This window comes from Neovison vison, chromosome 8 (assembly GCF_020171115.1).
Source record: "Neovison vison isolate M4711 chromosome 8, ASM_NN_V1, whole genome shotgun sequence".
Taxonomy (NCBI): domain Eukaryota; kingdom Metazoa; phylum Chordata; class Mammalia; order Carnivora; family Mustelidae; genus Neogale; species Neogale vison.
Window position 1 is genome coordinate 1,764,210 of NC_058098.1, and position 26,506 is coordinate 1,790,715.

The 26,506-nt window shown below is 62.5% G+C and overlaps 1 protein-coding gene across 1 annotated transcript in view; it reads right to left on the reverse strand.

Moving 5' to 3' along the window:
- The window catches only part of CDH4 (cadherin 4), a 49,553-nt gene extending 28,501 nt beyond the window's left edge, over nt 1-21,052 (reverse strand). Inside the window, exons 1-2 of the mRNA XM_044262731.1 lie at nt 20,902-21,052; nt 10,780-10,952 (exon numbers count right to left, since the gene is read on the reverse strand). Coding sequence (XP_044118666.1) covers nt 10,780-10,952; nt 20,902-21,025 — 297 coding nt within the window. The 5' untranslated portion in view covers nt 21,026-21,052. The remainder of the gene's footprint in view (nt 1-10,779; nt 10,953-20,901) is intronic.
- Nucleotides 21,053-26,506: the final 5,454 nt, after the last annotated feature.

Here is a 26,506-nt window from a genome sequence, read left to right on the forward strand (position 1 = left end):
ATGTTCGCCACGCTCTCCGCCGTCTAGAACCTGACGTGGGGACAAGGCCACCCCCCAGGCATGGGTGACCATCCACGGGCAAGACTCTGGGCCACAAGCACCTTCAGCTTGTTTCCAGCTGGGCCAGGCACTGGCCTGGTTTGAGGACAGCAGTGAGGTGGGGGACGGTGTGGCGTGAACAGTTCCATCCCGGAGGACTGCAGGAGCTGGGCGCAGGAGGGGCTGGACACTGGGGACACCCCTGAGGCTGACCCCCCCCTCTGGCTGCGAGGCATCCCCAGGGCAGCCAGAGGACAAAGCACAGCAGGTAGGACGGGGGCGGGGGCCTGGGATGGGGTCCGTGTTGGCTCTGCAGGGCAGAGGGGTCCAGAGTCCTCTTCTGGGCACCCACAGAGCTCAGCCCCTATGGCTATTGGCCCCCGAGTGAAAGGCTCTGGCCACTCCAGGAGCCGGAGGGACAGAGCAGGCCTGCTGTCTGTGCACGAACTCACCAGTCATGGCCACCGTCTGAGCTTTGTGCTGGGGGCTCTGCTGGGCGTCATGGGGGACAAAGCACAGAGGGTCCGCAGCTTGAGAGCCCACTGTCTGGCTGACCGGGTCATGCCTGAGCCAGCGGGAGCGGAGATCATAGGGGCTGTCCTCTGGGGACAGTGAGCAACAGGGCGAGGGGACCCACTCTGAGTGCGGGCTCTGGCAGTGTCCCCCAAACCCAGGTCCTCGGGAGCCCTGGGACATGGAAGAGGGGCCTCTGCAGACAGAGGGAAGGGGAGGCCGTCCTGGGGAGGGCAGGCCCCGAGTCCATGACGGGTGTTCTAGCCGGAGGTCAGCTGAGGCGAACGCAGAGACGAGAGTGGTGGGGACACAGGCCCTGGAGTCCAGGAGTGCCGGCCACCCCAGAGGCCGGAGGGCGCGCGGCGTGCTTCTGACCACCCTCCGCACGGAACCAGCCCTGCCGACACCTGGATTTGGGGACGGTCACCTTCTCTCTTGTACCAAATCCCCTCTGGAGTGGCATGCGGATCCTGAGGGAGGTGGCCGGTCGCTGGAATCCTGGACGCAGGTACCTGTACGTGACCGTCCCATCACGGCCTAGCAGGAGGGTCCGGTGTACTCAGAGGTTCCACGGATCGACTAAACTTGTTTCTCCACCCAAGGCATATGTCATTTACGTGAGGCCCAGCTGGGGGTCCGACGGAGCGCGGGACAGTGTTCAGTGCTGATTTAGCGCCGTGGTGACCCCACAGACCATCTTCACTGTGGCGCTTCTACCTCCCAGCGGCTCCTGGGGTGCAGGGGTGCAGCCCTCCCTGCTTTGTGGTGAATCGAACCGAGCCTTGTTGGGGGGGCATGGCTGGTGGACAGTGTGCTTGGGGCCTGGCCATCTGGAGTCCCTGAAGCCTGCTGCCCGGCTCTCCTGGGACAGAGATGACCCTGCACCCAGCTCTGGACCCACCATGGTCTTCTCCACGGGCTGAATTAAGCAGCGGGCTTCTGCCCTCCGAAACAGCCTGCAGTGGAGCTGGAAGGACGTGGCTGCGGGGAGAGGGGGCGAGCCTGGGCCTCTGGAGCCTCTCCCACGGGAGGCCAGGTGGCGACAGCTGCTCTCACCAGTGCGCAGTTGCCCCTCCGGCCAGCCCACCTGCCGCCCCGGGGAAGCCCTGCTCTGCCCGCTCAGCAGCGGTGCTGCAATGAGTTCATTAAAACGCGATCTGCCCATTTTCAAGTTCAAGAGAAGAGAAGAAAACCGCACGTGGTGGTCCCTGGGGCTTTCGCTTCCTCCCCATACCTCAGCATTTAAATTTTTCAGAACATCCATCAATAATGCAGCAGGCTGACCTGCCCTAGAAAAGCTTCAAAGCTTCCCGCATGGCCCTTGGCTTGGACGCCCACGTGCTGGTGGAGCCTGGGCTGCCACCCAGTCCGAGGATGGTGTTCCCACTCCCGGGCCCGTGTCACCTGCCCGGCTAGGAGCATGTCTCTCTGCCCACACTGGGCATCGGCAGCGGATCCTCTGCAGCGGGCTGGCGGCTGGAAGGTGGGCGTAGACCGAGGCTGAGAGCCCGGTGTCCACAATGCAATGCATAGACCCTGTGGGGTCCCTCCTCCCTGACCGAGGGTGGGGTTCTCCCCCTCGCTGGGTCAATGCCAGTGTCCTGAGGCTCCCGCCCTGGGCCACGTGCCCCCTCCCGCTTTCCTGCCTGTCACTGCTGTCACTGCGGGAGCTGAGAAGTGAGTCAACTCAGGGCCTCCCTCCTGCACTTAGAGCTCCTGTCGCTCAGCACCTGGGTGTCTGATCTGACCCTGGGAGCCAGCAGGAGGGCGCCTGGGGCAGCCACTGTGGGAAGAGGGGGTGCGGCGCTGAGGCAAACGGGCCCTAGGTCCTGAGCACTCACTCACCGTGAGGCCAGTGACCCCGCGCCTGGCCCTAGCCCAAGTGAGCTGGACAAGGTCCAGACAAATGCTTGTTCCAGGCCTCACTGCCGCACGGTCACCGCAGCCACCGGTGGGGACACTCCACCTGTGCGTCCGGCCACGGGTGAGTAGACACTCACGCACTGTTCGCACTAGGAGAAGGGATGAGCCCGGACACGCACTACCCCGTGGACGGACCTCGACGGCACGGCACTGAGGGAGTAGACAGGAAGCCACAGTCTCCCGGGCCCCCCGATATGAAATGTCCGTCACTAGCCTGTCCATTGAGATGGTGGAATAGTGGTCGCTGGGGGCCGGGGGCTGGGAGGCAGGAGTGCCTGCTAGTGGGGACAGTCATTTTAGGGGGATGAAACGGCCCTGGAAGCAGGTGGAGCGGTGCCTCGCTGCTCTCCGCACACTCGGGGTGCCTGAGGACGCCTGCCCCGCCCGGGGCTGCATGAAGCTGCGGTGCCCCCGACAAGCCTCAGTGCACCCCCGTCTCCTCGTCCCCCACCACTGGGTTTGCCTTCTGCTGCATGAACCAGCAGACCTGGGTGAATCAAGAGAAAACGCCAGCATGGCAGAGATGGCGTCCTCCCTCGCGGTCGGCGTGGGGAGTGAGGCGGGAAGGGCTCCGGGTTCTGATCTGCAGTGCTGGGTGAGCGGGCTGTTTGGCGCCCACCCCCCTGGCCTATCTCCCCCTTCCTCTGCTGGGCCAGATAAGAGATGAGCTCTCAGGAATGATCACTGGGGATTGAGGGGTTGGAGACTCTGGGAATAATGAGAACGGGTGTCCTGTCCAGGGAGATGGGGCTGCCTTGGTCCCTGAATCCTGGAGTGCCTCCCCCTTGGGGCCCCTCCCGGCCACCCACAGACATAGCATCTGCGCTGCCCAGGGCTGGGACAGGCATGGCCATGCACACACACCTCACACCTGCCCAACGAGTAGCCATGTGCCCTAGTTCTGGAAGCCAAGCAATCTGTGGGGCTGGATCGTTCTCTGGGTGGGGCTGTCCTGGGCACTGTGGCATCTCCCCCAAGTTGAGGCAACCGAAACTGTCCCCAGACATCCAGTGTCCCTGCGGTGGGGAGGGAATCACCCTGGTGGAGAAGCATGGCTCTAGGGGAGGAGACAGCCAATAAATAAACAATACCTGTCCCATCAAGGGCTGTGTAGGTAAGGGAGGCGGGAGAGGGGGCGGAGGGCGCTGGGGGTGTGAGGGTTGCTGGTTTATACAAGCTGGCCAGACAAGACTTCTCTGCTAAGGAGATGCTTGATTAGCAAGCTGGTGGGTATCCAGGGGAGGTATGTTTTCGGCAGAGGGAACATCCAGTGCAAAGGCCCTGGGGCAGGCACTCTTGTGTGGCAGGGAAGGTAGGCCAGTGAGCAGGGGTAGGGTGAGCCAGAGGGTGGAGAAGGAGCAGAAGCTACGGTTGGACGTCACTGCGGGGGACACAGGAAGCCACAGGAGGGTCTGGGAAGACAGGGTCAGATCTCTGCGTGGACAGGATCGCCTGGCTGTTGAGTGAGGACAGATGTAGGGGCAGGAGCAGAGGCCAGGAGAGGGTCCGACCGATGCCAAGCACGGATAACCGGGAGGCCGGGGCAGCGCTGCGGGAGAAGGGTGTTTCCCACGTTGAGGGTGCGGTGTCCGTCCGCACGGCTCGTGTGTAACGCGGGGAACGGAGCCCCGGCCTGTGCAGGCAGGACCAACCTGTGCAACGCCCCCCCCACCCCGAGTTCCGGGGGGCGGAGCGCGAGGGGCGGGGCGTGGGCGGTGCTCTGGGGGCGGAGCTCGGGGCGGAGTTCCAGGGGGCGGAGCTCTGGGGGCGGGGCTGCTGTTTTCCTCGTGGTGCGTCCGTGTCCCCCGCCCCGCGCGGCTGCGACAAGAGGACGCTCTGGCTGTTCTCGTGGGAAGAGGCCACCACGTGGGCTCAGGCTCGGGCTCGCGAGGGACTCTGCCGTCCCGCCTGGCGTCTGGGGCTCGAGCGGGGCGCCCGCCCCGGGTGCGTGTTGGGGCCCCGCCGCCCGCGCCCCACCGCTGGCCGCCCCCGCGTGCGACCCAGGAGCACAGAGGCCGGGCGGGGCTCGTCCTTTCCTGTCTGCTCTGCTGCCCTTTCCGGGGTGTCCGCCGTCCCCGACCCCGCCGACTAGGCCGGCGCTGGGAGCTCTCACGGGGCTCCGGAGCAGCCCCGAAAGCCAGCGCGGACCGCCCGCCGCCGCCGGCCTCCCCCGGGGGTCAGGGTTTCCGTGTGTCCGTGTGTCCGGCCGCTCGGGAGGGCAACGCGCGGGGCCCGCCGCTGCCAGACGCTCCCTGAAGCCGAGCAGGGGACGGCTGCACCAGGTCCATGCCAGTGGCCTCGAGGGGCGTCGCGCTGGTGCTTCCTGGGGCACCGTGGGCAAAACCTCCTCCGCTGGAGGGTCTTGAGGATGACAGGACGGTCCTGCTCTTGCTCCTAAAACCCCGCGAGGCCACGAGACACTCGTCCCACTCGTGTCAGGACACATTTCAAGTCGAGGAATCAGACTGGCGAGGGTCAGCGCGTGGGGACAGGGAGCCTGTAGTGGGGTGCTCAGTGACCCAGGGATCTCTGCCAGGGTAGGCAGTGGCGGATCTGAGACACCTGTGGCACAGCCACGGGGGCAGGAGCGGAAAGCTGTCCTTGCGGGGTTGGTCGCTCTAACCCACTGTAATGGGGGACGTGCAGGGAGCGTGCAGGGGAGAGGGTCAGCGGCAGGGCATCTCTGACTGGGCACACAGGAGACACCAGAGCCCCCTCCGCCCCCGCCCCCAACCTTAAGGAGGCCTCTCCTGACATGTTAGTCATGTGAAAATGCTCTGTCTACACAGCTCTGCCTAATTAGACACGGTGGTAATTCTGTTTGTGGATTTTGGCCTTGTCAAGACAGCTCGCTCTGCCACCCAGATGCTGGCTCCAAGGTCATCTGCAGTGTTTCTCCCCCAGGATGCTACTGTTCCCCGGGGCACGGGATCAGTGTTCTCACAGGGAGGCGAGGGGAAATGTGCAGGCTTGTGCAGATGTCTCGTGGGGAAACATGACCTTTCTGCAGGGCTGGAGCCCCGGTGCCTGGGCCCAGTGGCCTGAGGGTCCACCCGCCGGTGGGACAGCAAGCCTTCTTGTCCTGCCTCTATCAACCATTCACGCTTTAGTATAAAATTTTGGGTATGATCTTTCATGGACTGTGGCAGTCTAGTATCAAAGTCCCCAAAGAGTGAGGTCATCTAGGTTGGAGGGCTTGGTAGCTGTGAAGCAAAAGTCAAAGCAAATATTGATCTCTTCGAGCTCAAGGTGGCAGGGGTCACAGCTCTGTTTCCCTGCCCCTGGGTCTGCCCGTCCTGCCCTTGTCATGCCCACCCCTCTGATATCTCCACACATTTCTTGAGCCGCTCCAGTGCCTCAGGCACCCAGCCGAGCACTGGGCAGTCGGTGGTGCCTGAACAGATTGGGCCTGCCTTCAGAGCTTGTGTTGGGAGGGGAACTCGCAGTAAAGGAGCCAACGAGCTCCCGTGCGGTCTCCTCTGAGCGGGAGGAAAAGAACCTGCCTGGTTCAGGGAGGAGCAGGGCACGGGCCGCAAGCAGAGTGATCACAGAGGCCTCCCTGAGGGTGATGTTGGGTAAGACAGGAAGAACTGGGGCCTCAGCACCTGGGGACAGGAGAGAGGCCCAAGGAGGCAGTGGAGGGGCGGGCTGGTCCTCAGCACTGGAGGAGCGGGAAGCTGGGTGGGAGCTGCAGGCGGCAGAGGTGCCAAGGTGCTAGGGTGCCTGGGTGTCTCCGGCGCTGGCTCCCTCCTGCAGACCCCCTGCCACTCCTTCTGTCTAGGGACCTTCGCTTCCCCAGTTGGGGTCCATGCAGGCCTGGTGCGCACACAAGGCTGTGCCGGCAGCGGCAGGGAGTGTCCACCAGCTGTCTCCGGACAATCACAACCTGTGGTCTGCGGACGTGCTAATTAGCGCAGACAGCTTGTGTCTAATTATTTCACTTGACTCGTTTAAGATTCAGAGACCATCTGCTCTGGGAGGGAGGCGGGGAGGGGCAGCTGGCGAGGGGCCCTTGGCCGCTGAGCAGACCCTGAGGCAGCTGGCCCGAAGGAGAGGCCCAGGCCCCTGGGTGGGACGGGGCTGAGAGGCAGAGGAGGCGACAGACACGCAGCGGGGCCTGCACGCTATCCAGGCCTGAGCGGCGGGCAGCTTGGTGCATTCCAGAAGTTCCCGAGAACGCAGGGCAGAGGCTGGACCGCGGACTGCTTGCAGGCCCGTCCTACGTCAGGGTCACAGGACCTGTGGCCAGGTGTGGGGGACGAGGGTGGGGCACATGGGGCACATGGGGCACACGGTGGCGCGGCGGCTCAGACAGGACAGGAGGGGCCCGGGCTGGGGGCGCTGTCTCGACTGAGGTGCGTGGGCTCTCCCCGCTCGAGGCGGGAGGGGAACCATGTAGCTCTTCTGGGGGATTCTGCACCCATCAGTCCCCTGAGAAGGTGTGTGGCTTCAGATCTCCACAGTCCATTCTCAGGGCTGAAGGAGGAGGTCAAGGGAGGACTGAGGACTTGGCTTCGTGCTGAAGGACAAGGGCTGGCGTGGCCCCGGACAAGGCTGCCGGGTCCCGATACAGGCCATGTGTGGCTGTGCGGGACCCGCGTGGACAGAGCTGGGCTGAGCAAACCACGAGACGGAGCCGGGCTCTGGGGCCGAGGGGAAGACTCTGGATTTTGTTGCAAGTGAGAAAGGAGGCCACGGAAGGCCTCATGCTGGGTGAGGAGGGGCCGAGACTCGGGCAGCAGGAGGTCAGTCCGTGGCCTGAAGCCGCCTGCTCCTTCATGAACAAACGAAAACCAGGCAGGCCCCTACCGCCCCTCCCTGCGCAGCCGGGCGGGTCCGAAGGGAACGGAAGGAAGCCCGCCCTCCAGAGCCCGGCCTCTGCGGCTAAGAGCCAGCAGCGTCTCCAAGCTTTCTGATGGTTGGGAGGCCTTGCCTCCTTCCGCAGCCAGAAGGGTCGTCCGGACAGAGGCTCCGAAAACGCCTCTTACCTCCGAACCGGTCCTGCGGTGGGGGGAGGTGTATGGCGCCGGACAGAGCAGGTGAGAGCAGAGCGGGATGGACCCCGCCCGCCCCTCTGTCTCCGGCGCCTGAAGTCCGAGCTCGTGAAATATGGAACAGAAGCCCTCGGTGGAGGGCGAGGCTTCGCTGGGGCCAGAGTTGGGGGCCGGGGGCGCGCGGGGTCACCAGCACTGAAGCCTGGTGGAGATGGTGGGGCCCGGAGCTCTGAGGTCCGGGCTGGCGAGAGAGCCCGACTCCCCCTCCCCTGTCCCCCGCACGTCTGCCACCCGCCGAAGGCTGAGGACCGCGGTGTGCCCCGGGAACCCCAAGGGGAGGACTGGCCCTCCTTCGGCCTCTCGTCACAGTTCAGGCGAGCCCATGAGCATCTGTGTCTTTGGGGGCTCCGTGAGGCCGGCAGCCCCATGGGAACATGAAGCAGAGGGCCCGCGGACATAGGGCCACCAAGGGTGGGTCCCGGGACGCTGCCCAGGCTGCGGGGCACCTAACACGTGGCTGGCAGAGGTGAGGACCGGTTCTATGTAATGGTAAAGCCTGAAGTTTTAATGACTGTGCGTGGCAGGGGGCTACCCAGACCCCACTCTCACAAGGCCGCCTCCTGATCATCCAGAGTTCGAAGACGGCCATTACAATTAGGAACCCCAAGACGGGCGGGTCAGGCCTCTGGTGTCTCCCCCAAATTCATGTCTTCCTGGACCTCAGAATGTGACCCGATTTGGAAATAGGGTCTTTGTGAGTTAAGGTGAGGTCACATTGGATTAGGATGAACCCTAAGTCCCATGACTGGTGTCCCCACAAGAAGAGAGGACGCAGAGAGATGCCCAGAGAAGACGTGTGGCCCGGAGGCAGAGGCTGGAGTGAGAAGAGGGAGAGGGGCAAGCAGACTCCCTGCTGAGTGTGGGGCCAGCCGTGGGGCTCGATTCCAGGACCCGTGAGTCACGACCTGAGACAAAGTCAGATGCTCAACTGCCTGAGCCAGCCAGGCGGCCCGAGGTTTTTGACCAAAGGAAGGACCCTGCTGAGCGGCGTCTGTGACTGCTTGTGACAAGTTGCATGTGTGCTGCCCGTCACTCGGGAGAAGTGGGTGCCGGTCATTCCTCCACAAATAGGACCAGTTCTACCAGCCCCCAAGGTTCAGAGCAAGGTCACCTCCTCTGAGAAGCCTCCCCTGGTTTCTCCATTGTGAGAGCATCTCATCAGCACATGACTTTGTGCGGGCAAGCCCCTGCGCCACCTGCCGCACCTTCATTTCGGTTCTGCTCCCCACCCCCAGCCCCCGCGGCCTCGGCGGGGAGCGGCCCGTCTCCCCAGCTCTCTGTCCCCTGCGCCTCACTCAGCACCTTTGTCTGAATCTGCTAAACAAGGGAGGAGGACGCGGCGTGTTTGTTCCCGTTCGGACCTCTCTGACGGCCTTCCGCGCAGCGTCCCGTCGCAGGCTGCCGGCCCACCGCCCCCGCTGAAGGCAGCAGCCTCCTGGGAGCTGGGGGAGCAATCCCTTGGCCAGTCCCCGACTGCAGGGCCCGGTCTGGACGGGGCAGGCGCTTCCCCTGGCCCCTGGGAGGTCCCGCAGTCAACCACGGAGCCCGAGTTCCTGTCCCCTCCCTGTTGCACATCTCCACCAACACTGGGCCAAGAAAATGTCTGACCCCGTTGATCTAGAGCCGCCCGGTGAGCCTTGCCACCATTCCTCACCCACCACCAGGGCCCATGCCTCCCCTCTGCTGAGCCCTCCAGGCTGGCATCTCTGTGCCCATTTCTCAGAGGGCACTGAGGCTGGGGTTCTGGTGTCCCCCTAATGTGTTCATGACCAGGCTGCTGGGGAGGGTCACCCTGCAGTGTGCTGAGCCACGAGGTTGCATAAATTCTCTCTCGTGTGATGCCTCTGTCCCCGGACCCGCCGCCCACTGCCCCCTACAATTGAGGAACGCGAAGAAGAGCATCTCCTGCCTTCACAGGGGTGGGCTGGTGGAGGGGTGGCACTTCCCATGCTACCCCCTGGCATTTATCTGGAAGGTGCAGATGGGGGCAGCTTTGTCAGGGGTGAGGTCTACACTCGAAGTGTTTGGTGCCCCCATCTCCAAACCTGCCAGGCTCACCGGGTGTGGGGAATCAGTCTGGGGAGTGACAGCTGGGCTCTGAAAACCCACACCCAGCAAGGTCCCGGCTCTGGGCCCCCGGATCAAGGTGAGGTCTCCCAGACGCAGGTGCTAAGTCCTGCAATGCTTCTGGGGAGGGGGAGCAGAAGGGCATCAAGATGAGTGTGGCCAAAGGCTCTGCAAATGAACCCCGAGCAGGGGAGCGGCTGGTACAGGCTCTGCAAACGAGCCCCCAGTAGGGGAGTGAGAAGCACAGCTTGTTTGCTCTGAGCTCAGCCAGGGTCTCCTCCCAGTGCTGGGAGGAGTCAAGTGCCTTCAAGGGTAAACTGACTCACGCAGTCTTTAGAGCAGACCGGCCTCTGGTCACCACGCAGGCAGGAGGCTGTCGCGGAGGCGCAGAGGCAGGAGAGAGGACACTCCTCTGGGAAGTGAGAGTGCTCAGAGCCGCCCGCCGGGGACCTTCACCGGAGCTGCTGCTGACCCTTCTGGGGGTCCCAGAGGCAGGTGACTAGGACAGTGTCAATAACCCAGGTGGGAACATGTGGCCCGGTGCCTGGGCACGGCCCTGCACTCGGTGGGTAAACGCCTCTCCGGCCGCCGCCGCAGCAACGCCTCCTCACCCTGCCTTCTCCTGAGGGTTTGGTGCTGGGTGGGGTGGACACTGGGGTCCACACGGATGGGGTGAGGGAAGGGGGTACAACACAGGTGCCGGTGAAGCTGGGAAGCCCTTGTCCGTGGCACCAGATAAGTCACTTTGGCTCTGACAGTTCCTGGCCCGAGTGGACAGTGCCGCCCGTCTGTGTGTCCCGTGTCATCAGGGCGGGAACACCAGCGTCGGACGCAGGACGGGTGTTGCAGGCAGGGGTGCGTCCTCGCGCTCCCAGACAGTCACTAACGGCCCCCAAACCCGGGACCCCGCTGTGGTCGCCTCCTGAACAGCACAAGGGTCGGACCTCGGCCCCACTCACGCCAGCCGCGCCTGCTGGGAAACCGTGTGCAGGACCTGCTCCCGGATTCGCTCAAAGGGCTGCGCCGAACGCTTAGGAACGGCTTTGTTGAGCTCTTTCCTCCGGGCCAGGCGCTGCAGGAGACAGGCCTCCGGGGGACCCAGCCTGGGCTGGGGTCAGCGTCTCCCACATGGGCTGCAGGGGCGAGGCCACCCTCCCCCAGCCCCACAAGGCCCCCGCCTCACCTCTCGGTCCAGGCCAGCTGCCACGGTCACAATGTCCCCTGTCTCGCTGTTGATGGTGAACATGTTCTGGGACGGGCTCTGCGGGGTCTGGGTCACGATGCGGTACCGTACCATCCCGTTGGCCGTGGTGCTGTCGTCTGCGTCATTGGCCGTGACGGTCATCACATAGGTGCCTGGGACAGAAAATGCATCTCAGGTGGGAGCATCTGCTGTGTCCGCTGTTGCCTCCACGCATACCCTGGGGCAGACCTCGCCAGCCGATCCCGGTCCCTCAGGGGATGGGGTCACTGCGCACCCTTCCCACAGCCCACATTGTTGGAGGAGGGGCTAGAAAGCAAACCCGCTGCCCCTACTTCCCCAAGGGGAGCCTTCCAGAGCTCAAGGTCCAGAGCATCGGCACTGGGGCCCAGAGAGGAGGGAAGAGCGCCGCCGGCTGCGGGATCAGCTTTTCCAACTGCGAACGCGGCGCCTTCTCCCGGAGCCCCACGGCTCAAGACCCGGCTGTCAGTGTTTGCCGGGGCTCCGCGGAGCGCAGGTGGGGTGGGGTGCGGCAGGGACGCGGAGCCTCCTGGAGAAGGAGCAGGGTCGGGCATGGAGCGGTTCTCCGGAAGGCGGGGAGTACGTGCTCGAGGGACGCGCAGAAAAGGAGCAGACGGGAGTCCCCGCGGGGGAGGCTGTGCGCACGGCGGGGGTGGGTAGCCTACGTGCAGGGGTGCCTGTGGGACACGTGGCTGTCTGCGCTCCAGAGCCGCCCCACAGCTCAGTGTCTGTCTCCCCGGCCATGCGCAGGGCTGGGGTCTGTGGTGGCACTCGCACGGCCCCACCCTCCGAGGGCGGCACTGCAGGTCCTGTGGTGTCCACCCTTCCCTGCCTTGCGAGGCCCGGTTGGGTCAGCACATCCTCCCCCTGGCCACAGTGATCGGTTTAGCTACAGGCACCTTACCCATCACAGTCAGCAATAACCACGTTTGCTGGGATTTCTGGGAACCCAACATGCTATGCCTGCCATTGGGTCTGCCAGGGTCAGTAAGTGAGGCTGGGGACGATGGTCACTTTCTGGCCACAAATGAAAGGGCTGAAGGACAGGGCCATGTCGGAGCCTCAAGAGGGCCTCCGGTGACAACTTTTCCCTAGGAAGCCCCTGGATCAAGCCGCACCTGCAGCTATTACCTAAAGATTTTTAAATAAGCAGACTTTTTTTTTTTTTAAAGAACAGTTTTAGGTTAATGGGCAAAATTAGGGGGAAGGTACCCTATAGACTTTTTGTATAATCGAGCCCATGACTTCCTTTTGCACCTTATGCCGTTTTAGTTTGAGTTTTCGTCACTTGCAAGCCAGTGTTCTGACTCTGCCCTGTTCCACTGGAGTCTTGGGCCTGGAGGTCCTTGTGCTGAGCAAGTGTTTTTAGCTCAGTTCGCAGCTCCAGAGCAACGTGCTTTCCGGGGCCCTGCAGGGGCGTGGGGAGTGTGGACACCTGCCCTGATGCAATCCTTTCTTGGGAGCTGCTGACTGAAGCTTGGGCTGAACTGGGCTTGGGGTTTCAACTGTACAGCTCGGCCTCCAGGCCTGAGAAGGGGATGGGGGAGGGGATGGGAAGGGGGAGAGGCTGTACGCACCCAGAAACCCCCTTTCAGCTGGGCCTCAACTTCCTCATGAGCTCCTTGATGAGGTCCCTGCTCCCAACACAGTCCCTGACTGGCAAACCGGGGAATCAGTTTCAGGGTGGGGGAGTATTCCCAAAGCTTTAGAATCTCAGGCTCAGCATCAAATTTGGGGCCTTCGAAGAGAAAGTTCTGGAGGCAGAGTGTGTGCAAGCTGGATGTGGCCAAGGCTCTTGGTCTCCAGAGCCCGCCCAGTCAGCCTGCGTCCCTCCAGACGCCCTTGGGTCCTGGGCGTGCAGGACTCGGGTCTGAATGTCCGGCAGCAAGACTGGTCGTTCAGTTTTGGGCTCGTCCCAACATCGTCTTACGTGCAGACACCCAGCTTGTTTGCTGCCTTCAGGAGTCTGCTTTTAAAAAACCAAACGAGAGACTTCCAGAAATTCTTTTCTGATTGCGGAAATGAAACACACCAGCGGAGACTGGCGCGTTGTCACGGGAAACTATCAGCAGGTACAACGGCGGAAAAGCCGGCGGGGACCCCGCCGCCTGACGCACCAGCCGTGGCCGCTCGGCTCAGGCTCCCGCCGCGGAGCCTGATTCTCAAGACTTTACCGCGGACACACGTCTGGCTCCTTCTCTTTGAAACAACAACAACAACTTTATTACTGATCCAAGAAATGAAAGTCAGGCATTTTCACGTTCCAGAAAGGCAAACACTCTAAAAATAACAACGCTGGAGACTGGCAGGGAAATACGGGAAGGGGCACCCCCGCCCCCCACAGCGTCCAAGCAGCTCACGGCCTCTGCTTCGGGGTGGTTCGCCGTCTAGACCCAAATGCCTTGAACGCGTGTCCACCTGACAAATCCACCTCTAGAAATTCATCCTGTGGGAGAATCACCGGCGTGCGACAGAGGATTGGTCTGTGCCCCCAGCCGCCGTGCTGGCTCGGATCCTGAGAGCAAAGCCCCAAATCCGCCACAGATATTTATTAACTACCCACCGCGGGCTAAGCACCATGTTCAGCATCGCACGTCCGCGTGCAAAGCAGATGAACAAAGTCCCTGGTGCGCGGGTGGGTGTGACTGTTAAATCCCGGCATGAGGGCCCCCCTCCCCGGGATGGAACATTCTGTATCTTGATTTCGTCAACCCCAACATCCTGGCTGGGATATTGTGCTGTGGTTCTGCCAAGACGTGACTGAGAGACGGAACACACACCTCCCAGCAGCCAACCGGGGCGAGGACGGAACTCTATCCCACCGCCCGCGGGAACCAGCCCGGGGGGCCGCCCACCGCCCGCGGGAACCAGCGGGGGAGGTAGCAGCTCCCTGCAGGTCAGGCCTGGAGGAAGTCAGACCCTCTATCTCTAGTAACAACCCAGGAATCCAAACAGTCATCCCAGAACTGCGAGGACTTGATCAGTAGCTGAGAGCTTCCCCAGTTTTTATCCCGGCTTCGACTCAGGACCGGCCAGAGCAGTGTGCCTCCAGCCAGTGACTCGGGATGCCCACCTGCCACTGCGCCAAGCCCGCAGCCCGCTCCGGGCACAGCCGAGCAGCCCCTTTCCCACTCGATGCCCTCACCCGGCTCTGGAGAAGCAGAGCTCCTGGGGTGGGCTTTGCTCTCGTCCGCGTCACTGTCAGGGGACCGAAGGCTGTGAGGGCTCTGCTTCGGCTGCACTTGGTGTGCGCGTCTCTAGCGACCTCCAATACGAACCTCACGTGGAAACCCCCTGACCCAGGAGGCCGCCGTCCGGGGGTGTGGACAAGCCACGGCACAATCGGTAAGTAGACGATATTAACCACAGCACAGTGGGTGTTGCTTAAATAAATTATGACGCTATCATAACCTCGCGATCACGGACTGGCGTGAAGCCATTAACACGCTGTAGAAGGACAGTTAACGGAATTTGAAATGTTCATGACGTATGTGGGACTCGCTGGAAGAGAACGAGGCCTCTAGATGGTTCAGCGTGACCCCAGTCTCTAGAGCAACAACGCGCTTATGCAAAGGAGGGGAGGCCAGAGGGCGTGTGGCGGGCGGGCCCTCGCGGGTGCTGCACCGCATGTGTTTCCCTGTGGGGTTCTCTCTGTGTCCTCCATGGGTCCTTCAAAGGCTCTCACCTGATTATCAGAAAGTAAAAAAAAAAAGGAAACTAAGAAAAAAGGCAACTGAGAAACAGAAGATGTGATTTTGTGTTTAGAGCCTACATCACGACTTGGTTTCTCCCAAGACGGAGCGGTTCGGAAAGGCCGCTGTGCCACCGTTCCATGGTCAAGGGGCCAACGCGTGTCACCGGGGCTCCCTGCCGTGCGTGGGAAAGGGACCAGGTCTGTGGAACAGCAGAGACGAAATAAGAGCTTTCAGGGTCCCAGGGCAGAGCTAGGGCCAGAGGAGAGGGGAAGATGCAGGAGGAACTCCTTTCTGAGAGCCTGGAGGGCCTTCGGGGAGGAGTGGCCTCCCTTCCTGTCTGCACGTGGTCTAGACCTCACTTGTGTGTGCTGACCTGGGGCCAGGTTCTAACCTGGGTTGCACCCTGCCCGGGGCCCTGAGCTGTGGGTTCCTTTGCCGCTGTCTGCCCCTGACACACGACGGTTTCCTGTTCAGACTCCTGTTCCGGCTTGGGTCACGGTGTTCTTTTCCCAGAGGCCCGGCGGTCCTCACAGCCTGCAGTAGTCTCTGCGGCCTCCTCTGCACCCTTCCGTGCTGGGGTTTGGGTGGATGAACCCCATGCCCAGCCCTAAGCTAGGGCCCTGACTGGCAGTGGCTGATGGCCCTGACCTTGTAACCCTCCTAAAGGCTCGGGCAGGGTGGGTGGTCTTCCCTTGGGCACAGGGCAGGTGCGAGAGGGCTGGGAAAGTGTGCCGGGCCAAGGGCACAGCTCGAAGCAAGAGAACTTGATCATCTCTCAGCTCTGGAGACCAGAAGTCTAAAATCAAGGTGTCAGCCTCAGTTGGTTCTAACCTCTCCTTCTTAAAAGCGTCACCAGTCCTAGTGGCTCAGACCTTGTCCTAACTAATTATGTCTGCAAAGGTCCTGTTTCTCAGTATGGCCGCATTCCAAGGTTCTCAGGGGACCCAAATCTGGGGGAACACCATTGTACCCGGTACCGGGATTAAGCTGGGGCTGAGGTGGGGGCGGCTGACCCCTGGCTAACAAGGCACGAGTAGAGAGACCTTTGCAACCAGGTGCCTTTCTCTGGCCTTGGATGACTTCTGAGGCCAAGCTGGGCACAGGGCGGGCCTGGGAGGGCTCCGTCTGGATCAGACCCCCCCCCGCCGCATCATCACTGAGCTTCCTACAGCCTGGGAGTCCTCTTCTGGAAGGTGGGCATCCCCTGTGGGGTCCTGGGGGGAACAGAGGAACTGCCTGTGACCTGGTGTCTAGGGCGTGAGCCGGGCCTGTCCCCAAGTGGCTGGACGGTGTGGCCCTGGCCTGCAGGGTGGGCTCCCGGTCCTCCTACCTCCTCCGGCCAGCCGGGTCGCGCCCACACACAGCCTTGAGCCCCAGCAGCCCCCGTTACACGGTGTGTCCCACGCTGTATCGGTGCGAGCCATCTGGCTGCGGTCCCTGGTGTGCCGGCACGGAGGAGACGCTCACACCAGCCGCTCACGTCTGCAGGCGCCGGCACGTGAAGGTGCATCCCCGCTCCCCGGGCCTGGAGCGAAGCATCCTTCCAGGGCTTTCTCTGGGCACTGCCTCCGGCCTCTCTTGCCAGCAGCGAGGTTTCCATTTTTCTTGGCAAATGAAACAGAAGATGGGATCGTGTTTGCGTCTAAGTGGGATGCTGCCCGCCGTCCGAGGTACGGCGCGTCTCTTGCCGGCTGCACCAGCAGGAACGGGGGAGAGAGCGGAGGGTCGGCTCTCCGCGGAATTCATGTTCGAGCGCTGCCGTCCGCCTTAAAGGATTAATTTCACAAGCCTTAAACTGCAGTTTAATTTGAAAACTAATTCAGCCCCATAATTGGCTTTCTGCTCAAATCACTGAGGCTAAAGATTTAAATTCTTAATATTCAGATGACTTTCAAGTATCTGGCACCATCTGAGCACTAGTCCGTGGCATTCGTCTCGGGAAGACCTCCGCCGGCACCGAAATTAAATAAATAAATGGGCCACTGATGGAATAATCTATTTGAGCAAAAACTCTGCATTATCTCGATGAAGGTTTCTCTCACTTCATTTTCAGCATATAGATTTCTCTGCTATTTCATATTTTAAGGTGACATTAGTTTCAAAATTTATAATATAGGCCCTCACACAGTTACAAGGGGTTAGGGAAATCAGGAATTCCAATTAAAGCCTTTTTTAGTTAAAAGACAATCACAGTGGAATATTACCCTTTCCTTGCGAGGTTCAAGAAGCCCACTTGGGAGGGCTGATGGCCGAGCAGGTCTGAGCTCCAGGCCTGTCCCGAGCACCGGGTAGCCTCCAGAGGGTCAGGGGAGGGTTGGGGGTCCATGGAGTCCCGCCCTCGTCTGGGTGACAAGAGCTGACAGGATCTCTGCCCAATGCTGCAAGCTGACCAACAAACCAAGGAACTAACTCAATGAGTAATGGGGGATGGATGGGGAGCAGCAGGGCAGACACCTGAAGGGGTGATATGTGCGCTGAGGGGGCATCCATGGGCCTGGACATCCAGGCTGAGGGCAGAGCATGTGCAAAGGCCCTGAGGCAGGAAAATGGTTTCCTTTCCCAAAGGCCTGGGATGTTTGCTTCTCTGCCTTTGCCGGGGTGTGCCTCTGTATTCCTTGTTGGCACATAGGTAGCATATAGATTTCTGGGTTCCTCAACTAGACGATGGACTCCTTGAGGATGGGGTTTATACAGAGAAAGGCCCTCCCACATACAATGTGCTTTTCTGTGGGGACACGGCCCATGCTACGTTCTGTCCTTCTCCTCTTCCCATCTCCTTCCTTCCGCCTGACAGTGGATGCGGTGCTTGGAGGTGCAGCAGCCACCTTGTGACCACGGGGTGAGAAACCAGAGACGGAGGCCTGGACAGCTTCAAGCTCTTCCCCAAATTCCTCCTGGGTTTTCTGTGACTTGTGGCCAAATGCCTTCCTGACATAGACCGGAGAGAGGAAGCAGTTTGTACCACGGTTAGCACTGTGGCTTCGAGCCAGACCGCCTGGGTTTAAACCTGGCCTCCTTTCTATGCCTTTGTTCCCTTATCTTCAAGGCGGGAGAAGGAAAGTGCTTATGCCGTAGGGAGTCGCTCATGGGAACGTACATCCGAGGTGAGATGGCGCAGAGCACGCACGTACACGCCTGTGTGGGCACACGCAGGTCAGCTGGCTGACGGGTGAGTGAGGTCTGTGCTTCGCATCCTGTCACTGTCCTGACGTGGTTGTGCAGGCAGTTCCCGCCGGCGGAAGCAGGTGTCTCTACTGTTCCTTACAGCCGCGTACGGTGCCCACCTGCTGTTTGCTCCTACCTGCTGTCCAGCCCCCTTTGCCGGAGCAGTGATCCGGTTTTCCCTGGGGGAGCCACGCCAGCCACAGGCTCAGACCCTGTGATCGGAGGGGTCTAGAACTGGACTCTGTGCCTGAAGGAGGCTCGCAGTCCATGCCCTGGCCGTGGGGACCAGCCAGGCCGGATCATGGGGATCTCCCAGCGCCCCTGCCGGTCTCCAGCAGGAAGCGGTCCCTCTCCCAGGGCTGTCCGCAGCACACGGTCGTGTCTACAGCTGCTGAGGCGTCTTGTCCACGGCTTCCTTGAGACCGAGCCGGCAGCAGAGGGGAGAGTCGGACCGAGGTAAGCAAGGCCCTGGCCCGTCCCACTCCAGCCCCAGCACCCGAGGCTGCTGCCCGTCTCTGGACTTGGCTGTTATGTGAGCCAATGTGTTGCCTTTCCCAGGGGGGTTTTGAGGTGGGTTCTGGAGACCTGGAGATCGAGCAGCGGAGATCAGAGCAGTGGACACTCTTGGCCCCAAACCTCAGTGACCACGGCTGTACCAAATGGGACGGGCCACCCTACGGCTCTCATGCCCTCAGAGCCGGTCTCATCCAGCAGCGACAAAGAGGATTTCATACCACAGAGAGACACCGGGGCTGGGAAAAGAGGGTGGGCGGGATGTGGGCTCTGCCAGGGACCCCGGCCCTGAGTCACTGCGCTACTGGCCCAAATGAACCACCCTAATCGTAGAAGTTTTTTCTGGATGAGTCAATATTGAATACATCTTTCTGTTTGTTTTCCCTTAGAATGTGCACCTGAAACCCTTCCTCAGCCTGTCATGCCAGAGAATAATGACTAATTTCTGGTGAGAAGTTTTCCTTACCCCGCCAAGGCGCCGTGTGAAACCTTCTATTACGGTGATGCCCTGCCGGAGGGGAGGGCCTGGAGGAGACTGGTTCCGAGCCCCAGAGGCCCTGCCTCGGGAGGCCCCGACGTGCTTTGTTTGGGGCCACCTTGCCTTGGCCAGGCTTTCACGGGAGCAGCACGGTGTCGCTCCGTCCCTGGCGCTATACCAAGCCGCGGCGTCCCCGTTCCGCCCTGAGGACTGTCCCCGAATCAGAGACAGAAGCAGGGTCCCTTGAAAGTCTGAACCTCGTACAAACAGTCCATGAAAGTCACAGCAGGGAACGGGAAAAGAGGACCTGTCCCGGGAGCCACACCACCTTGCAGGCTTCCGGGCCATGCTCCGGTGCATCCCGGTGGCTCTGGGGAGCTGGGACGGTGCTGGGCTGGGCTGGAGGCGCAGCTGGACTGTGGTGGGGTGGGCTGGGGGCGCAGCTCCAATCTCCAGGCTTAAAGGCTTATCAGGATTTTGAGGAGACACGGCCATTTGCTGCTTTTGTTTTCCTAATGAGTAAAGCCGGTTATACATTTGGGAAGACTTTCTCTATCGATTTGTTTTAGAATAAGACGTGGGAGATTTGATTTGTTGTATCCGGGCAGGTTCACAGAGTGTGCTGGGTCGTGGGGACAGAGGCCCGCCGTATCCGGGTTAACAAGAAAGTCCCCCATTGCCCGACCCCCACGCCCCCACCCTGGCTGCCTAGGGACCGGCCGTGTGGAGTTATTTTGCCCGCCAGCTGCCTGTCCCTGCTCCTCAGGGACCTTGGGGAGGAGCTGCCCGAGGTGCAGGCCAAAATAATGTCACCTCCCGTTCCCTTCAGTGACACCAGGCTGGCTGGCATCTCGTGGTTCCGAGACAATCAATCGAAAACACAATTCACCTTGTTGAGAAGGCTGCCCTGGGGACGAAGCTATGACAACCTGCTCCGGGCGGAGAGGTGACGAGAAACGCTTGCCTGGCCGCCCCACCGTGGCCGTGGCCGGCCCCTCCGAGCACAGTACTGCCCCTGGGGACGCGGGAAGCCGGCTGGGCTCCAGGCTCTGGGTGCTGGAGCGTCCATGTGCCCAGAGCCACTGGCCTTCCCAGGGGCCCGGGTGCCCTGCGGGGACGGGGTTCTCACAGGCTGCCCGGGCGGGGTCACCACTGAAGTGCGGAGGACCTGAAGGTCACGCGGCGGGGGCCGTTGCTCTCACCTGCCTGTGCCACCCGCATCCTGCTTCCCAGTGGCTCTTCCTGGAGGCCCGGGGGGTGCTCGGCTCGGCTCCACCTGCCCAGCCCCGGCATGGACGCCGCCCATGCCCGCAGGAGACAGCCGTGCCGGGCTGCGCTGCTCGAACTGGGGCAGAAACCCGTCCACACCCACGTCCCACCTACGACACCGAGTCCTGGGGCGGGGGGGCCGAGCGCGTCTAGATTTCTGCCACGTTCCCAGGGGCTGCCGTTGCGCCCCAGGCCTGGGCTAGCCTCAGCTTAGGGTGCTGCCGCCCCCACCTCCTGGGACCTGAGGCCTGTCTTCGCTAAGGGGGACGGGGAGGGGGCCCACTTCCGGCAGAAGGCTTAGTGGGGGCCGTGGCACACAAGCACGTGGCCAACGTCGCTTATGGCAAACTGAAGTCTGGGGGAGGACCGGCCCTTGGGTCAGCTCTGAGGGGAACTGAGGCCTGCGGGTACGCAGGCTCACCTCTTGGGGCCGCGGGGGTCTGGCCTCCGCGTGGGCTTCCTACGAGGCTTGGAGGAAGACTTTGACTTTGGAGGTTGGGTCTTCTCCCTGACCCCGTCTCCCGCCCCAGGACCTCTGCCCATGCCTTTCCCTTCCCCACGCCCCCTTCCAACCACGCCCCCAGACTTTCTCTCCAAGCTGCTCCTTGTCATACCCCAGCTCTTGGCCTACAGGTCACCTCCACAGAGGGGCCCTCCCTGATCTACAGGAGCCTCCATGACTCTCAGCGCCCCTGGGACCCTTCTGAGCCTCACTGTCCGTGACGGGGCTTTACTGACTTTGCTGACTTCTGTCTGCGCTCCCCTCTGCACCGCGGGGCCCGTGACACAGGGCCCGGCTCCCGGGGGGAGTGCGCGGCCTGCGGCGGGCGTGAGGCGGTAACCCGATGAACGGGCGCCTCCGTGGGTGGGGGAGGCTCCTGGGGCCGTCTCGGCTCCCCGAGCAGGGCCCCCCTGAAGACTGCCTGCCCCCTGCTCGCCGCTCCTCAGGGGCCGGGGGCTCACCTGGCTTGGAGCCCTCGTCCACGGAGCCGTTGTAGACCTGGTTGATGAACTCGGGGCGGTTGTCGTTCATGTCGATGACGTAGATGTACAGGTCGATGGGGTTCTCCACCTTGTTGCCGTTCATGTCCACCGCGTGCGCTCTGAGCTGGAAGGCGGCACAGACACGGTCAGCCTGGGGACGGCCAGGGACAGGCGCCCGCCGGCCCACAGCTCTGGGCTGGCGCTGAGTGAGGGCCTGGGCCCCTCAGGGGACCGTCTTGGCAGGGGCCGGGCCTGGGACGCGCCAGGACACTCTTCTGAGCCTTGGGGCTCCCTCTGAGGAGATAGGGAAGGGCTGTGAGAGGACCCTCAATGTTTGGGTTTTTTTTTTGGTAAAGATTTATTTATCCATTTGGGAGAGAGAGAAAGCGAGCAGGGCAGGAGCAGAGGGGGAGGGAGAGGGACGAGCAGACCCTTCACAGAGCGCAGAGCCCGACGTGGGGCTCGAACCCAGGACCCTGAGGTCATGACCTGAACTGAAACCAGGAGTCGGACGCTTCACCCGCCGAGCCACCCAGGCACCCGATTGTTTGGATTTTTCGTTCATTCACTCATTCGCCATTCATTCATTCACTCACTCACTCAAGCACTATCTTCAAGCATGTCTGTGTACCAGCCACCCGCTGGCCCCTGCTCCGTGGCCCAGACACAACCCAGCCCTGGGGCTTCTCACGGAGAAGGGAGAGGGACACCAAGAAGGAAGCGAAGGTGCAGGGGATTGGGTGAACGGGTAGTGACCGGCTGGGGCTGGGAGGTGACCAGGCAGGCCTTGCAGAGGAGGTGACGTTCGAGCTGTGGCCGGACGAACGGGCAGGGAGGAGGACAGGCATGAGGTCCCACGGGGGACACGGAGTGGCTGAGGCGTGGGGGCAGCAGCGGGGGCTGGGGAGGGTCCTGCGAGACCTGGGATGTGGGGGAGAACCGAGGGCTGAGAAGGGGCAGGGTCTGCCGAGGGCAGGGAAGGGGCGGGGTCTGCGGGGTGGGGGCTGGGAAGGGGCGGGGTCTGCTGGGGGGGGGTGCTGCCCGCTCCGGGCCGTGACTGTTCCGCACCTCTCTGCTGACGCCTCCTTCAGCGGCCCACATGGACCAGGTCTGCGCCTCCAGACGGCGCCACGCCAAGGGTGCAAGTGGAACATGCGCTTGAGGCCTGGGGTGAGAAGCGTCTCCGGGCCGGGGACCTGCACGATCCTCGTGTCACGGCCGCTCTGCCCGCCTCTGGGAAGGGGGAGGAGGAGGCCGCATCTCACACCTGCCCCCGGGAGGCTCTGGCCAATGGTGTCCGCACCAGCCTGGCCCCGAGGGCAAGTTTACCCTTGACGTGGGGTGTTTGAGGAGAAGCTGGAGGCCGGCTTCCTCTGGGAGGAGGCCTGCGTCGTGGCAAGGACACAGACGAGCCCAGTTCCCGGGGCCTCAGCCGTGTGCCAGAGGTGACCGCACACTTGGTGCCTCGGCTCCAAGCACAGAGCCGAAGGGCCGTGACGCGCCCCTCGCTGTTTCGGCCCCTGCCCCCATCTTCCAGTGGCGGCCAGGGCACCCTTCATCCTGTCCAGTGCAGCCCAGCGGCAGCCCAAAGGTCAAGAAGCCGCTGAAGAAAGGTCCTTGTGAACTACGGTTAAAGGCGGTGTCTTCTCACCGAGCGACGCTGCTGGCGTCGGCACAGTCCGCGGCGGGGAGCAGTGGCCCGGCGGGGAGGGCCGGGGCTCCTCCCGTCTCTCCCCTCCCCCCGACTTCTCATGACTCCGTGGCTTCTGTGGGAAGTCTCTAAGCTCCCCACCGTCACCCACCTCTCAGGCTGGGCACATGCTGTGGGCTTGGCGGGGGGAGGTCCGGCCTTGCTGCGGAGACAGGATGGCACCAGGGGGGTCGTGGGTGCCTTCTGGGACCGGCAAACCTGCGCCTCCCTGCAAAGGGAAGTTCCTACCCCGGCGATGCTCTGAGCAGACACCTGTCCCCTCTCAGCACGGGAGCAAGGCAGGGAAACTCCAGCGCAGGGGCTTGGTGTTGCGACCCGATGGGGACAGGAGCGGGGTCAACCGGAGCCACCTGCCGCCTCTTCGAGGCTGACGCTGCCTGGTGTCAACTGTGGGCCACCAGCTTCCTCCTGGGGCCGCGGAGCACTCCACGTGGGCCCTGGAAGCACCTTCGCTGGGTGCCGGGGCCTCCTGCCGTGGCCAGCACCGGCCGCACACCCGCTCAGGGCAGGGCAAGGCCCCAGCGCCCGCATCGGGTAACGGCCTGAGCTTCTGGGAGCACCTGTGAGACTGTACCGTCCCGATTTCTGCTCTACGGATGGGCCAAGGGAGGCGCAGGAGGAGTTGGAAATTCGCCCAAGACGCGACCCGTGGCAGGACTCAGTAGCAGGTCTTACTTACGGAACCCTCAAAAGAACCTTCTAGAGATCATCCTGCAAAGCAAAGGTGAGCCCTCTCTGTTTCGTGCATTTGATGAGCTGCTGGTTGTCTCAGAGGGACCTGTGTCCACAGCCTGTCTGCTCCCTCTCAGCTGGGGACGGAGTCCAAGGTGCCTGAGGACGTGGGGCGTGGAGCCCCAGACGTGGACGCAATGGGGGGTCGCCCCGTGATCGGGCTCTGTTTCCAGTGCTGGGGGGAGCGTCCGGGCGGGACACGGTGGCCTGGCTGGCGGCCTCCCGGGAGTCGTGGGCCGGGAGGGAGTGAGGATTCAGAGCCGCTGGAGGAAGTGGAGGGGCCGCGTGCCGGGGAACGCTGGGGTTAGAGGGGGTGAGAGGGTCCGGGCCGGCGGCCAGCGAGGAAGGGGATCTGGATGAACAGGAAGCAGACGCCTGCAGGTAGGTCACCTTGGTTTCATATGAGCCTGGACCGGGACACACGAGCCTGGACCGGGCGCTACGCTAAGCTGCTGGTTTGTGCTCGCGTGCTAGCAGCAGAGAGGGTAACGCCCCGGCAGGCCGGCCCAGCTGCCCCCAAAGGCCCTGGTGGGCATCCTGTGCGGGCTCGTGCCTGGGTCCAGACCGCGCGGAGCAGCTTCCCAGCCCTGGGGAACACGGGGCAGTTCTCGGCGTCTTCTCCGTGGCGGGACAGAGAACGGAAAGACGGAACACGAGCTTTCACTCCAGAGCTGGGAAAGTGGATTCGGCCACGTCGTCTCCCTGCCTGCAGCCGGTCACCCCACGGGGTCTCGGGGTCCTGCTGCTGGAGGCGGCCCTGGGAGACATCCTTCGCGTCTGAGACGGGTCTGAGGGGTTAAGGTGGGCAGTCCCTGGAGCACGTTTCCCGGTTCACAGAGCTGGCGTGGTGGGTTCCCATCTCCCAAGACGGAGCCCCAGGAGGCGGCGGGCGACGGAATGGAAGGCGCGCCAGCTGTCCGGAGGTCAGCGGGTCACCTGGAGGCCCGGACACGGAGCCGAGTGTGCAGGGACAGGTGGACGTTTCCCCCCACCTCCCCCCACCACCTGCGGCCAAGTTCTCTGCTTCCTCTCCGGTCAGCTGGAGTGAGGAGGGGCCGTGGTCCGCAGGCGTCCAGGAGAGGACCAGGGGTCTGCCCCCCAGGCCCAGCACGCCACCCCAGATCCCAGGGGACGGCCAGCCTGTGACCCCCGCTTTCCTGAGCGGGCCTGTCACCGAGCCCTCTAGCTGCGGACGCCACACGTCTCCAGGTAGAGCCTGGTCCTGAGCGAGGCCTTGAAGTCACATGGGGCAAAAAGGACAAACAGAAACGGGGTGTGCGTGAGAGGTACGCGGGGGCCCATGTTCCTTGGCAGGACGCCAGCGGCTGCCTCGGCGCCTGGTGGGTCGACCGGCCCGCCCATGAGCAAAGGGGGCTGGCAGGCGACACTCACTCCCCGGAGACGACATCGGTGTTCAGACGCCCCCTTGCGCCCTTGTCGCCCGGGCTGAGCTGTCTCGGCTTGACGGTGGAGCCGGACCCTTGCCAGGGAGCCGGGAATTCCAGTGCCGACTTTGGTGTGAAATGTTGCCGGGAAACAGTTAACCAGAAACACCGAAAGCAGGTCTCCTTTGGAGCTCAAGGTTTTCCAAGGAATTAAAATACAGTGAAAGGGAGGGCCTTCCCGCTGGGCGTGGGAGGGGTGGCTCGGCGGTCCGCGGGCGGGGGGCTGCGTCCGCCTCGGAGCGGGTTTGGCGCACAGCCCGCCAGCACTGCCCATCCTCGAAGAGGGCCACAGCCTGCAGGCCAGGCACGCGGGGCCGGAGTACGGCCTGGGACCGCGCAGCCTGCAGGCCCAAAGCTCAGGAGGGGCCGTGTGTGGTCAGATGCTCTGCTGTCACCGCCTTGAAATCCTCAGTCCAGATGAGGTTGCCCGCGTCATCCGGCACCGGGCCCTGGACTCCGCAGCTGTCCTGCCGTCAGGAGCTGAGTGGTCTCGCCCCCGGGTGGCCCGAAGGCTCACCACCAGGCTCATCAGGCATGCAGAGCTGCAGGTATGGGAGGGCAGCCCGGCCCAGGGGTAACGATGAAGACTTTCTTTCAGTCCAGAAGGTCCATAAGAGCCAGCCGGAGAAGACACCCATACTGGGGACAGCAGGGGTCGCTGGAGCCCCAAGGAAGGCAATAGAGGAGCCCCACCAAGAGCTCCGCACTCCCCAAACCGCAGAAGCAACGGTGTGACATTCCAGCGGACACCAGAGCTGCCTGGGGACCTCCGGAGGGGCAGGGGCACCTCAAGCGCAGGAGGAGGGGCTTCTCCAAGCGACTGTGATAATTACAGAAGGGTCATCTGTCTAATCTTGAATGAGGTGAACCCCAGCATCAGCAAGTGGCCTCTCTGTGGGGCCGTCTGGAGACAAAGCCCCCATGTTGGAGGAAACTCTCCAGGTCGTCGGCTGGTCAGGGACACGGACTGCAGCACGGAGGGACCCGGGCCAGGTGGGCGATGCAGCAGCCTCTCTCCCTTCCCTGCTCCTTCGCTGGCAACATTCACTCCTCCCCAGTCACTGGCTGAGCATCCCTGTAGACCCTGGGGCAGAAATGCCTGGAACAAGGCATTCTAGAAGGGGCAGGTGCCTCTGGAAAGGTAGACAAATGCGGGGGAGGGGGGAAGGGCAGGGAGGAGGGGTCATGCATCCCCAGGGTCTGGGGACACTGGGACACTGGTAAGTGTCTGGTGTGGGAACGGCCACGCCTTATTTCACCAGTGCCTCAGAGAAGGCCCCCGAGAGCGCCTTCTGGGGGAGGCACCCCTGAAATCGCCTGTCTGGAAACCGGCGGCAAAGTGTGCCTGAATGCCAGCGGCTGGCTGCTTCTGGGGTCTCTATGCGTGTTTTCCTCCACATTCCCTAGCCCCGTAAACACAATCATCAGTCTGCCTCAGAAAGGATATGATGATTTTCCTTTAGAAAAATCTAAAGAGCTCCACGACAAGCTCTTTTCCCAACCAGCTGACAAGACAACCTATTTCCCTTACATCTCCTTCTCCCTGACCCTGGCCCCCACTGTCCGAGAGGCCAGTCAGGAGGGCAGCCACAGGCCCATCGCCAAGAGCATCTCTGGGGCAGGACGCAGAGGTGGGTCAGTACCCACACCCCCTCTTCTCACGGCCTGTGGTCTGGCTGCTGAAGAGTTGGGGGAC